The sequence below is a fragment of the Camelus ferus genome, chromosome 6, assembly GCF_009834535.1.
Source record: "Camelus ferus isolate YT-003-E chromosome 6, BCGSAC_Cfer_1.0, whole genome shotgun sequence".
NCBI lineage: Eukaryota > Metazoa > Chordata > Mammalia > Artiodactyla > Camelidae > Camelus > Camelus ferus.
In genome coordinates this window covers 81,424,674-81,439,013 of record NC_045701.1, presented here as the reverse complement: position 1 = coordinate 81,439,013, position 14,340 = coordinate 81,424,674, and the positions used below count along the sequence as shown (strand labels likewise).

At 42.1% G+C, this 14,340-nt stretch overlaps 1 protein-coding gene across 7 annotated transcripts in view; it reads left to right on the top strand.

Annotated features, from left to right (window-relative positions):
* The window catches only part of EFCAB11 (EF-hand calcium binding domain 11), a 134,586-nt gene extending 120,961 nt beyond the window's left edge, over positions 1–13,625 (top strand). The window contains exons 6-9 of one of the 7 annotated variants that reach the window (XR_004320893.1): positions 6,900–6,971; positions 8,725–8,815; positions 8,887–8,996; positions 9,094–9,498. Coding sequence is in view for 4 of the 7 variants with exons in the window: in XM_032482493.1 (XP_032338384.1) it covers positions 6,900–6,971; positions 8,725–8,782 (130 nt within the window). In the remaining 3 variants the exon portion in view is untranslated. Of the gene's footprint in view, positions 1–6,899; positions 6,972–8,660; positions 8,704–8,724; positions 8,816–8,886; positions 9,499–13,588 lie in introns of those variants that run through there. The other 6 variants (XR_004320895.1, XR_004320894.1, XM_032482493.1 and 3 more) reach the window with 6 other exon arrangements.
* Positions 13,626–14,340: the final 715 nt, after the last annotated feature.

Sequence of the window (14,340 nt, the reverse complement as noted above, 5' to 3'; positions counted from 1 at the left end):
GACAGGCTATTTGCTGATGGCAATTTAAATGCCCGGTGAGAACTTTATCTCTGAAAATCAACTTTCCACCACATCCACCTGGGTTCTCCCTGGAGGCAGAGCTTTAGATGAGGGCTTGCAAGCAGGTTGCTTGTTTGGGACATAACCTTGGTGAGCAAGAGCGGAATGGAGAAATGAGGACAAGCCCAAGTAAGGGTCTCTTACCACGTCTGTTACTTCTGTGAGCAACTTGATCCCATCAGAGCCTCCCGTGAGCCCAGAGAACAACCTCCAAGGGACAGAAGGAAAGTGGTTTTCCGCTGACGCCTGTTCCCTCATTGGTCAGGGGTCACCTATGGGGCGTTAACTCCTTTTCTTCTACCTCCAGAACTAAGTGTGAGGCCACACCCAGAGGCGCCTGGTGCAGCTGATGGGAGGCACCCCCTGGAGTAAAAGATGGGCGGGAAGCATGTGAGGCGGGGCAGGAAGGGAGTGCAACACACACGGAAGAGAAGGCATCTGCCCGAGCCATGGAGGAACCTACAAAAGACCAGAAAATATCGACGTGGCTCTCTTATCTTTCCTGTGTGTCTGAATGGCTTTTCTTAACACGTGTCTTTAAAAAGGTAAAATTAATAAACATTACCAACTGAATTGCTGTCGAGCCCCGCAGGACTCTCATCAACAAAGCGGCAAGCACGCCAGTGGGGAGAACCAGCGGGGTCCTCAGAAGAGAAGGCTGCTTGGGGGAGAAGCTGTCAGCATCGCATCTTCAATTGGCAGGTCCTCTCATGCCCAGCAGGGGCTCCTTGCTTGGAGGGTAATTTTTACTCTCACTGTTCAGTCAGTATGACAGCTTTGTCCCTAATGTAATGGCACTTTTGACTTCCGTTTAAATTATTCTGCAAAGAATTGGAGAGAAAGAGAGGCTCTCTCCCTTTTCCTCACCCCCCAAAATTCCACTTGGAAAACTTTTCTCATTTAAATCTATGCCTCCACATTAAATTTCTCATTCATGTTTCAGGTGAACCAAATGCAGCGTCAACTTGCAACACCCCGTATAACTATCACAGTGACTCAAAATAATTGCCGTCTGTCAGTGTATGTGCTGCGAACACAGATATGCCTGCCACCGGCTCTGTTATCATCACCGAGAGCTTGCCTCTCCAGTAGGGTCTTCTCTGGGCTCAATTGAAAAACCTTAGCATCAGCGAGGCAGAGCGTTGAGGCAATTATCCACTTAATCCATCCAAGAAACATGTGTGCCTCACCTGCCCTGAAATCACTTGTTTAGGAAGAAAAAAAAGAGTCTTTAAAGCAATTTTCCAGTAAGGCTAGATTTAGCTGGAATGTTCCAGAGAATTGCCTCCAACTTTGGCTTCTCTAGCTCAGTGGTTTTCAACCAGAGATGATTTTGTCCCCCAGGGGACACTTGGCAATATCAGGAGACATATTTGGCTGTCAGAGCTGGGGAGGGAGGGGGGAGGGTACCACTGACATCTAGTGGATAGAAACCAGGGATGTTGCACAGGACAGTCCCTATAGCAAAGGATGAGCCAGCCCGAGATGCCAATAGTGCTGAGATTGAGAAATCCTGCTCTCGTTAATGAGGATTTATACAGCGTGACATAAGACCACTTATTTAGAAAATTCAGACCAAAAAGAAAGAAAATTTTCCTTCAGTTGAAAATACATTAATATTAAAGACTATTTTAAGGCAAAATAACCCATAAGACAAGTTTGTGTTTAGCATATAATCTTTAACTTCTGTCCAAATGAATATAGATGTTTATAAGGTTGCAATTATAATATATATATATATTCTGTATTCTTGTTTCCACCTAAATATGTCACTTTTGTAGTCTATATCTTTTTTAAAAAAAACCATCAGTTTTTAAAATTTTTATTTTATTTTTTGGGGGGAGATAATTAGGTTTATTTATTTATTATTTTGGGTGGAGGTACTGGGGGTTGAACCCAGGACCTCGTGTGTGCTAAGCACACGCTCTACCACTGATCTCTACCCACCTCATCTTTATAGAGACTATTCCATTGTTTCAATTCCTTCTTTCTTTGTTTCTTTCCTTTTTTCCTTCCTTTCTTCCTCTTTTTTTTTTTAAGTACCTTGGGAAAAACACATACTCCAATTTGAGATCTGGCTTTGGAGACCTGATCGTGCAGTACTCTTGAATTATTTAAAACAAAAATTATTTTCAAGAGATTATGAGAAATTGTTATTTTGTAAATATTTTCACACAAGGAGCATTTACTACTTGTGAGAAACATTTGCTATTTACGTAGCTTTTAAATTGAAAAACAACTTGCGTTTCTCTTCAGAATGTCACATTAGAGCAGCACTATGGCCTAACTTAATAAAAATTCACAGTGTGAAGCCCTGGCTCCTTCAGGGTGGGGACCACTTAGCCTCTGGGTCACGGGAGCGTATCTCGTCCATGTCCATCCAGCATCACAAAAAGGAGAAAGCAGAATCCTGCTTCACAAATCAGGATGTAAAGAGACAAATGCTAAAGCTCATGGTGATAAAAGTAATTATAACCATTTATCTGGTGAGTCAAAAAATGTTTGTATTTTAACAGATATGAAAACGGTTAGAATTTGGCTGAAAGGACAGAGTCTAGTCCTGCCTAAAATTCTCAGTGTATCTCATTGTCACCTGGGGTTTTCTGCACTTCAAAGTCCAGATAGTATTGCCTGGAACTCCCATTCCACACCCTGTGGAATTTTAAAGCACTTCCTAAGGTTTTTGTAAATTTCTGGAAGGCCTGGGGCTCTGAGTTCTTCCCTGAGTTAATCCAGTTAACGGGTCATCTTACTGTTCCCCACTCACTTTCTTGCTCTCTGCCGCAGGCGTTCAGCCTGGATCCATCTCCTAACTCCGTCTTCAGCCCCTAACTCAGCACACACACCCCAGCCACACCATCCTCCGTTAGACCGGGTGCCTGTCACAGCCCTCGCTGAAGATAAGGGAGAGGTTATAACACACAACACACAGTAAACGTGGCAGTTAATTAAAGGACTTTTGGCCACTGCACCACTGGGGACTTTTTCTTGGGCCAGTTCCCCAGGTCTAGTGTGGCACTCTCCCTCCCGCCCCTCAGTCGCCCTTTCTTCCTGCATCCTCCATATCTTGCTTGTCATCTCCTTCCACCCAGATGCTCCTCAATTGTTCATTCCGAGTTACATAGAGCCTTTCAGCTCCGTTGAGTCCCTACTCCCCAAATCAGTTTCAGCGCTCCCTTTTGCATCTCAGAAACGAGCGAACCAAAAAGCCTTTAACAGGATTTACATGTCTAGAAAGCAGTTACTGTTGTTCATAGCAATTTATTTTCCCCTCATACACCTAGATATGCTTTGTTCATTCCTTTGAAAAGTCACTTCTGAAATACAAGCCTCTCCATCTCTATCTCTATCTCGATCCACGTGTCTGGTAAAAGAGCAGTTACTTAACCGGATTCAAGTACTTGGGCTGCAGCGATCAGGCAGGTTAGCCTCAGAGGTGTCCAGTGTTCTGTCTTGGTTTCCAGTTTCCTGCTCTTTACTTCTAAATTGTTCAGCCTGACACTCAAGGGGTTCTTTTCATCCATTGCTCTATATGCAACCTCATCTTTCAGAGTCCGTCTCTCACTCGGTCTCTCTTGTACCTGGTCTCTGTTTCCAAAATGCAGTTGGGCATGGAGACCGTCATTGAATGTTACTCATGGGTCCCTGAGTCCTGGCCCCTGGGTGTGTATTATTTCTCTGGCTGGTATTTAGACTCTGTAAAAGCAGTGATGATAGACTCTCTTTAACCCCCCAGTACATCCTGGGAGGCAGTAGATATTCCAAAATGTTGTCTGCGGTTTCCCCAGATTCATTTATTCTACAAATTCATTCACTCTGCAAACATTCATTGCCTGGCATGGGCTAAAAGGTAGGGATATGGCAGCAAACAAGAGAAAATCCCTGCCTTCCCAGAGTTTATTTCTAGTTGGAGTGAGGGGTGGTGGAATATTTTAGCACTGAATGTATGTCGGTGACACCGAAAGAGCACACTCTGGGGATGGAGAGGATGCTCCTCTTAGGGTTAAACGCTTTAAACGGAAACAGTGAAACTTTTTAACCTAATGATATTTTCTTCGTCTGCTCAGCACATCACCAGTTCTACCCACCAGCCACACCTGCTTTTCCATCACACAGTGAATTAAGTGTGGGTGCTGCGAAACCTTCCTTCTTTGGAAGGATTCTGTCTGCAATGAAAAACAGTGTTTTAGCTTTTAAAATGATAGCTCTGAAATGTGACTTTCCTCTTCATTTTCCTTGAGACGACCATATATATATGAGGAAGAAAAGTTGGAAAACAGTGTTTTGCCATGTCTCTCTCTAAATATAAACATGACATTCCTCCAGTCATTATGTGAATAAAATGCCACTCCAAGGCTTGTGAATAGGCTTTTCCATTTTAACACCTCTTAGTTACACTGTGCCTGTTTTCTGAGGGGACACTTTGGCAAAGACAGAAAGAAAATAAGAAGTTAAGGTAATTACAATAAAGGTTATTGATTGAGAAAATCAGGAAAAGGAATTTCCTTTTCTACAAGCATTCAGTATCAATAAGTAAATAAACACACACGCGCACACACACACGCACACACACACGCACACACACACGCACGCACGCACACGCACGCACACACACACACGCACACACACGCACACACACACCCAAAAAAATCAGAAGCAGTTTATTCTAAGCATTACTTTTCTAGGTTAGCCACTTAGCTCACCCTCTGAGATTTATAGTTCAACCGTAACAGTTCAGAGTGGAAAGAAAAAAAAGCCATTTATCTAATCCAGTTCCTTGGGAAAAAATACTTAGGCAATATTAAGAATCTTCAATTATCTAATTTAATAAAGGGAATGATTTATACTCTGTAGTCAGTAACATGTGATACTGATTATTTCTAATCCCTTAGAAGAGATCTGACATTCTGCTTTTGGTCCTGTATAGCATGAAATCATCATGTATATTTTACCAAAAGAAGTAACAAGAATAATGGCCCCTACAGTCTGCAGTCATTTTATACTAACATACTGCAACATGGTTTTGCCCTCAGGCAGAGAAGTAGGGATTTTTCTCTACTTCAAAAGGATGAAAAATTATTATCACTCTATCCAGTGCCATTATAGACTTCAGAGACTTTGGCATGAAATATTCAGGAAGTTTATTTTAGAATTCAATATTTTAAAAGCCTGCTTTAAAACTATTACAGTGATTAGTGGCCCTGTTACTTGGGCTAGTCCTTGCTGTAAAAAGCCCTATGTCATGGCTGATAACATTTGTTTTTTCAACAAAATATAATTTGTACCAACCCGAGAGCTCCGTTTAAGGCGTGTAATGCGTTGTTTTAGAATGCCCCCCAAAGAGGAATCGTGACCACAGCTCATCAGTTATCTTTCAAACACATTTTTACAGTAAACAGTACTTTCACTGGTAACAGTGGAACGTGTTGCCTATGCCATGATTTTGTCCTTCTGACATGTGTCATCGTAACCAGGTGGAACGGGTGCCTTTTCTCTGCTCCCTGTTCAAAGAGTAAAGCCTCTGTCTCAGTGGCTCTAGGGACACACAGGGACAACCCAGCTGAGGCCACCTACGCCCTCAGCAGACCAGCCAAAGGCTCCCATCCTCACCTCTCTTCATAGAGTCAGAAAAGCTTATCAGGTGCTTGTCAGGATTTAACGGAGCTTCCGAGGCCATGACTGAAGCCAGTGAAAACTTCCGGAGCCAGCACTTGCCCAACACAACCACTTTTCTCTGGAACATCCTATTCACATAGGGAGACGATGTGGAACAGAGTATGGTTTTGGAATTTAATGATTCTAATTTGAGTTTCAAATCTGTTACTTACCGGCCCCATGATCTCGAGGAAACTGCTAAACCTCTTTAGGCTCAATGTCTGTGAAAAGAGACCTGTCCTGGCATCCAAGCACAGATTCAGTGAGACCCGGAATGTAAAGACAGTGTGATGCAGAGTGTCAGTCACTGTTCCCTTCATTACTGTTTACTCCCCGAATGTTTTTCTTGTCTCTTAATGCTTTATTCCACATTCCTGTTGTGTAAGGTGTGAAAGGAAAATCAAAATGGAGTCGATGTTGCTCAGAGAGCTCTGTGAGATGGAGCCGGGGGGGCATCAAGGAAGTGGGACTTATACACATCTAGGCCTGCATGGAATCTGACCTTTTGACCTGGTGAAGCCGTCCAGAATACCTGCCAGAAACTCAAGATACGTACTGGACCCTTACCCTGAAATAACTCATGGCAGTCCGTCTACTTACTGAGCCCCTACCCTAAAACAGCTTGGGATTCCTCAAGGACAAATGTTTTCTGACTCACATCAGAGTCAGTCACAGTTCTCCCTGAGCAACTTTTACCACCTCGTGGCTTGTTGTCTTTGTAAGCCCCCGACTCTTTCTCTTCGTCGGAACACTCTTTCTGGGTTACCCCAATCTGTGTCTCCCAAATTGCAATTCTTAAGACCCCAAATAAACTCTTCTGTTTTCAGCCCCCTGCACTGTTTTTCAGTTGACAGATGCATGTATATTTATTGACATATCACAGAAAGTGTTTGTAGGATGGCTAGAAAAACCATCACTTCTACTTTTTTTAATATAACCTGTGAATACGGTGACATTCCTTTAAATGTATTGAATATATTATTTCTGTAGGTTTTAATAAATACCTTTTCCTTTTACCTTAGGTTTCATCAGTGTAAGAAAAAAGATAGGCATCAACCTTAGCCTTCAAGGAGATTAAAATAGGTGCCTCTCCATACACACGCAAAGAAATAGATTCTGCTCTGCTCTTCATGCCTAAGTGAGACAAAACTAACCTGTAAATAATTTTCTGTTTCATTTTCCAGGGAAGTAGATCAAGACTCAGATGGTCACGTCAGCTTTAAAGACTTCGAATATGCCATGAACTATGGACAGAAGTAAGCCTAACTTTGGGGTATTGTCTTGGCAACTTCCAGGGAGACCAACAGGTTGTGATGTATTTAAAGGTCAAATTCCACTCTACAAATGTAATGCTGCATACCTTCGATTACATGTTTCATCGTGGTTTTCAAATGCTGATAATTGCTTGCATCTCATAATCCTAGATGTGGTTGTTACAGGCAGTCTCCTTCTAGATGGCTAGCAGTCCTGAGTCAGGCTGCTGCTGGCACTGCCACTGGGGTGGTCCCCAGCCCTTCCTCTTCACTCCCCGTCCCCCAACTCCACCCCGCACTGCAGGCCAGGATGCTCCACTCATTTACTGGTCCTCACTACCCCACCCGCAGGCTCCCTGAGCCTCATCAGTTCCCAAAGTCAGGAGAGGGTTGCTTTTTCCTGCCAGTGGTGCCAGTTTCCTTCATGCACTCAGCTTTGGTTGAATAAATAATAGTACCTACATGTACTGAGCTTTTACTAACTACATTCCAAGCAATGAGCTAGGTGTTGGGAAAAGAAAGACTTAAGACTTGTCTAGGATGATGTAGTAGAGTCAAAATCATCACTGCAAAATGGCCCCAGCGCACTAGTTGTGCAAGACAAAGAAACAAGATTGTACTGACATTAGTAAGTCTTCTTCAGCTGTTTCCAGAGGCAGAACAGAGTGCCGTAAGGATATTGGAGCATTATTAACATTAAACGAACCTCATTCTAATACAGATTATTAGCAGATGAACTTAATAAACTGTCATAAATCCAAAAAGCCTAGAGAGGCATAACAACTAAATGTAACTTGGTGTTCTGGACGGGATCCTGGAATACAAGAAAGGAAGGATTTTAGGTAAACCCTAATAAGATACGGACTTTAGTTAATAATATTATGTACCTATTGGTTCATTCATTGTGACACGTACTATGCGCATAGAAGACGTCAATCACAGGAGAAACGGGTGAGGGGTACTTGGGAACTCTCTGTACTATCTTCATAATTCTTCTAGGAACCTAAAACTGTTCCAAAATAAAAAGGTTAAAAAACAAAGTCTTATTCTAAAATTCGCATACAAAACATTCTCTAAAATGAAGAAAACTTTGAAAATCATTAAGAAGTACAATTGAAACATCATTTCAAGAACAACGTAGATCAGTGGTATCATTGAGCATCCTGTGTGTTTTAGGACAGATTGTTCTGGCTGATGAAAAGCCCTTTCTGACTCTGGGTACAGTTTTATTAGCAAGTATTTTCATCATAAATTGAATAAGTTGAGTCATTGATCCTCATCCCAATACATGAGTGATAGTGATTTTAGATTGTGAAAATATAAAAATCAGAGCAATCCACCAGCACAATGCCCGTATTTCAGTAATTGCCAGAATTCCGAAACCTTGCATTGCATCACTCTTTGACCCCCTTTCTCCCTGGAAACATGACAGGAGAAAGGGAGAGCTCACTCCCGCCAGCTGAGTGGGAGCAGGAGGCCAGGGTGGGAACAGCTGTTGGGCAATTTCCTCGACCCTGGATTAGTCCAGGCTCTCTTCGGTCTCAAACTAGCTTAGATGAAAAAGGAATTTTACTAGAAAATACTGGGCTAGCTTATGGAACCTAACATAGCGAAAGCAGTGGTGCAACTGGGTTTCCAGGAAAATGAGAACCAGCAACGCAAGCACCTCCAGACCCTGCCCCCATCCCACAGGCACCATCAGCCTCACACCATTCTTTAAGGAACTGGCCCATGATCTGTCCTGTTCCACATGCAGAGACCCTAGAAAGAGGCTCTGCTTGGCTCCTGGATCAGTCAACTCTGCTTCATCCTGAGAGTCTAGACTTGGTCACTGGGCACGCACCTAGGTGAGCTGCGGGCTGGCCACAGGGAGGGGAAGTTGATAAGAGCTGGACAGCCATTCCATTTTCTTTTTTAGAAGAAAACAGCATGGCCTGGACCTTCTCAAGGAGGGAGAGCCCCTCTAGGATTTGCTGCCTAGGAGGGCCCAGGTTCACAGAGCAGAGCACAGAACAAAAGAGACGGGAGGTGAGAAGCTTCTCATGTCACCACCCATCTTATCACTTCCCCTAAGCCCCATCCAGATCCTCATCCTGTGAGCTTCACTCAAGCTTCTCACTTCCAGGTCCCTGCCCCAAGCCACGATGCTGTCTGTAGTGTGACCTTACTGTTCTGCCCTCAATTAAATGGCCCAAGGGTGGCCATGTACGCAGGTTGATCAACTCAGCCTCTTCCCTTGGAGACATCAGGAGACTGAGTGAGACGCAGCAGCGCTCCTCTGGCCGAGTGAGTGGGTGTGACTCAGGAGCAAGTGGCAGACGTGTTTGCCACCACATGGCCTGGAAAACCAAGGCAGCTGGCTTGCAACAAGAGCAGAAGATGAAATAGACACCAAGAGGAGAGCAAGGAGGCAGCTCGAGAATCCCTGTGGTGCTTGATTTCTGGCTAAAGCTTGTACACAAGGCCCAGTCATAACCCTTTGGGTCCTATGAGGTAACCCTGTATCCTTCCAATAAACCTTTCTGCTCAAGCCAGCTGGAGTTGCTTTCTGTTATTTGAAACCAAGAGAACCCTAACTGTTACAAGCCCAGAGCCAAGGACAGAGTCCTAGCTAACATCAACATTTACTGGGGCAACAGAGAACAGAGTCTTCTAAAGAGACTAAGAAGAAGAAGTTGAAGATGGAAGAGGAAGCTGTAGCCAGTTCTCTGTCCCCAAAGCCCCACCTCTACTTGATCTGTCACTGTAATCAGCTCCAACCTTCCCCTGAGGCCAGTGATCTACCAATGGCCAAACCCCCCAGCCCCTCTCAGACCTCATCACACTTGTCCTTTCTCCTGGGTCCTTCTCTCTTTAGCCTTCATAGCACTGCTTTCTCATGGTATTTCTGTGCCCATATACCCCCACTATCTTTTTCTCTTTCTTCTACAACCATCTCCTAAGTGTTAGTTAAGACTCTTGAAGGTCCTCTAATTGGCCAATCTTCTTAATCAACACATTCTTCAAGGATGATTTCATCTGTTTCCAAGACTTCAGCTATCACCTTTATGGGTGTGACTCCACAAACAACTCTTATCTTTAGTTTTTATCTCAGCTCCACCTAGACCTGTGGTTTTCATTTGCCTGTTGGACATTTCCACCTCAATACAAGCTCATTGAACTAACATCAGACTCATTGTTTTCTCTAATTTCCAAAATTGGCTTCTCATTCTGTGTTTTCTGTTTCTGTTAATGGCATCCACCCCACCCCCCACCCCTAGTTGTCATCCAAACCAGCTGCCTCAGGGTTCCTTTCAAATCTCCCCCTGACATCCAGTCAGTCACCACATCCTTTGAGTCTACATCCGCAAAGACTTACATGACATTTTCTTCCATCCCGTCGTGATCTCCCTGCCCACTCTCATCCATCCATCTGGCCATATGTTCTTCTCTCCATTGGTGTAAAGATGAGTAAAGGATGTGCCGATAAGTAAAAACCAGACCCCAATGTCATAAATTTAGTCCAGCGTGTCAGTTATCTTCACAAAGCAAAGATAGAATTGTTTCTTCTCAGAAGCTTTTGTAGCCACCTTTTCTGTCGGGTCATGTCTAAATCCTTAATATGCCATTCAAAGCCCTCTATGATCTGGTCTCAACTTCTCTGTTCAGCTTTATCTTTCACAACTGCCTCTGCCATACCATCCCACCACCAGGTCACATACACACACACACACACACACACACACACACACACACACACACATACATACACACACACACACACACATACACACACACACACACACAGAGTCCCTTAGCCTCAAAACACCAAAATGACAACTAGATCTTTGCCCCAAATGAAAAAGTAACAAATAACCATGGAATTCACATCTGATGAGATAATAGGAAAATAAAACCATAAGATAAAATTCCACTTAAAAAAACATATTGGACCACCGTCATCTTAATATTTTTTCCTTCACAGTTGTCACCTTCAAAGGGGGAAAGGGGGGCCAATTATGCTAGGGTTTTAAAAATATTTTTACTTTATTTTGTTCTTGAAAATTGAGATGAATATTAGCATCCTCTTTCAGAAATGAGGAAACAGTCTCAGAGGATCTAAGTAACTTGGCTCAGGCCACGTGATGGGGATGGGCGGAGTGTCAGGGTGGTGATCCAAACCTGTCAGCCCGACTCAACACAGAGAACTTGTTAGGCTACATCACCTCCAGTGAGAGGATCGTCTATGACACTGGCCCATATTCTTCGGTCACACTATGTTTTTGATTCAAAATGAGTTTAGCCAGATTCATTGGCCATCCCAGGTCAAGCATCTATCACGTGTTAGATATTAAGTATTAACTCCCATCTTACCCATCCCCAAGCCTAACCCCAATTACTTTGGGTTATTAATCAAATCCACATTCAAAAGACAAAAGATTTGCCACCAGAGACAATACCCTTTAAAATGTGCTGCCAGCTCTGAAGACAGTTTTCAAAGAGGATTTCTAGAAATGCTCTGAACAATGGAAGCATTTTTGAAATAGACGTGCATTCTCATTGGGCAGCACTCACTCATGTGTGTAAATTCTAAACAGCTTTTTTCAACAATCATGCTACCTGGTACTTCACTTTACGGAACTGTAATTTAGGGTTAATAAAAACAGTTAGTTACTTTCCTTTTTCTTGGCCTGTAACTTTTGAGAAATCTGTTTAGAACTGCAGGATTAGACAGTTAAAACACACACAAATGAAAGTTTAATGGCATTCAGGATAGCAGCTCACAAAGTGACCTTTCTTACAAAACAAATTTAAATTGGCATGACCACATGGATTGAAAAGTGGCTTAAAACAATTTAACATAATGAAATACAAAGTGTTCAATCTAAATTTCTCTTAGATTGATAAATTGGTTAAATGCTCAGAAATGTGTATCAAAAAGAACATTAACTTCACAGAAGATGCAGTTTAATGTATATGAAAACATAAACTGAAATTCAAATATACTCCCTATTTTATGGTTTACTGATCCTTGAGAGGAGAAAAAACTTCAAAGGAGAACGAACAGTTAGGTTTGTTATAGTATATTCATTAGGAAGAACAATTGCAATAATATTGTATTTATAGGAAAAAATTGACCAAGGGTCTGGAAATACATCACAAGTATTATCATAATGACAGTCACTATAGAGTAGAAGCCAAGTTTAGTCATCTTTGTTTTAAAGAAGGAAGCCAACTTGATTTTAAATGATGTTTCCAAGGTTAAACATGGCAGAAATAGTGCTTGAGTCAGTTTCTTTACCAGGCTTTCCCTACTACTACTTATACTGGACTGCTTGTGGGATGAGTTTTGCTCATTTCTGTCTTTATTTTCCCCTTTTCCCTTCCCTCCCTCGGTTCCTCCCTCCCTTCACTCTTTGTTTCCTTTGTTTCTGCTATCCCTATCACATGCATAAACAGAACTACATACACTGAGCCACCCAGGGTTCTATCTCACCTGCTTTTTAACTGATATCCAAGTTTGTATCAGCAGATTCCACCCTCCCCTGCACTACAAATAGAAACCAAAATTCCAGGACGCTGTATGCATTTAATCAAATATGGAAACTTCTTGGCCATTTTCTCTACAAATGCTTCTTTTACCACAGTCTTTAAAGAGAATGTCCTCCCAGAATCCAGTTATACATATGTTATACTGATGGTGTTATCTGACATGTGTCTCATTCTGTTCTTCTCCTCCTCCTCTCCTTCCCCTTTTTCTTCCTCCTCCTCCTCCCTCTCATTTAAGTTTCAGTTCAGTCATTTCTACTCATTCATTGCTGGTGGGATTGCAAAATGGTACAGCCACTTCAGAAGACAGTTTGACAGTTTCTTACAAAGCTAAGCATAGTCTTCCCAAATGATCCAGCATTCATGCTCCTATGTATTTACTCAACTGATCTGAAAGCTCCTCTTCACACAGAAACTTGCACATGAATGTTTATACCAACTTTATTCATCATCACCCAAAACTTGAAGCAACTTAAGATGCCCTTTAGGAGATGAGTGGATAAACAAAATGTGGTGCAGCCATATAATGGAATTATTATCCAGTGATAAAAAGAAATGAGATATTAACCCACAAAATACACATTAAGGTGAACCTTAAATGTGTATTTCTAAGCGAAAGAAGCCAGTGTGAAAAGGCTGCATCCTGTACGGTACCAATATGACATTCTGGAAAAGGCAAAACTATAGTGATGACTAGAAGACCAATGATTATCAGAGATGTTTTTCTTTTGGTGGGAGAGGGTTGACTAGGTAAATCCCAGGGACTTTTTAGTGTGTGGCAAAATATACAGGATGAGCCTGGATCACCTTGTAGTGCCAGAAAGTGAGGAAGTGCTCAAAAAACAAAACAAAACCAAAATTTAAATTTAAAAAGAAAAAAAAGACTCACTTCAGTAAGGGTATGTCAAAGGGACACGAGAACCAACGGGAGAGCTTCAAGTGCCCAAAGCTAGAACAGTTTGAGTAACAAAATAAAGTAATATTGGATTATAACCCAAAGGATAAAATAAATATCCATGAGTCCATACTGATTCAAATAAATGATTGAATAAATAGATAAATGGAGGAATTGAGACAAATCTCCTTTGCAGGAAAATTTCAAATAATTTATGAAGGTACTCTGCCCTCAAAGAGATGGAACATAAGTTTCCATTCCTTACGGGGGAACAGCATATGGTGACCGTCTTCCAGAAAGTACCACATGGAAGTAGTGGATAGAACAACCTGGCAATCACTGCTTCAGCCAAATGATGAAGGTCAATATCAACAGTGAGAAATCATGCTGATACTATGTACCCTTATGTATGGGATGAAAAGACACTGAACCCCTCAGGCTTTCCTCCCCCAAACCCACAACCTCAGTCCAATCGCAGTCAAAACGGTTGACAAATCCCAGTTCAGAGACATTCTACAAAATACCTGACCAGTAATTCTCAAAACCGTCAAAGTCCAAAACGAGGAATGCCTGAGAAGTGTCACGGCCAAGAGGAGCCCGAGGAGACATGACAGTGAAATGTAATGTGATAGCTGGGATGGGATCCTGGAACAGGAAAAAGGCATTAGGTAAAAACCCTGGAAAACTGAATAAAGCATGGGATTTGGTTAATAATAACGTATCAACATTGTTTCATTAATTATAACAAATGTAGGATACTAATGTAAGATGTTAATACTAGAACTGGGTGTGAGGTGTGTGGGAAATCTGTACTATTGTCAGTTTTGGGGGGGGGGTTTCATAAATCTAAAACTGTTCTAAAATAAAAGTTTATTTAAAAAATTTTTAGATATTCCTGTATGTGGAAATTGTGTCCTTTGCTATTTAAATTTATAATAAAATTATAGA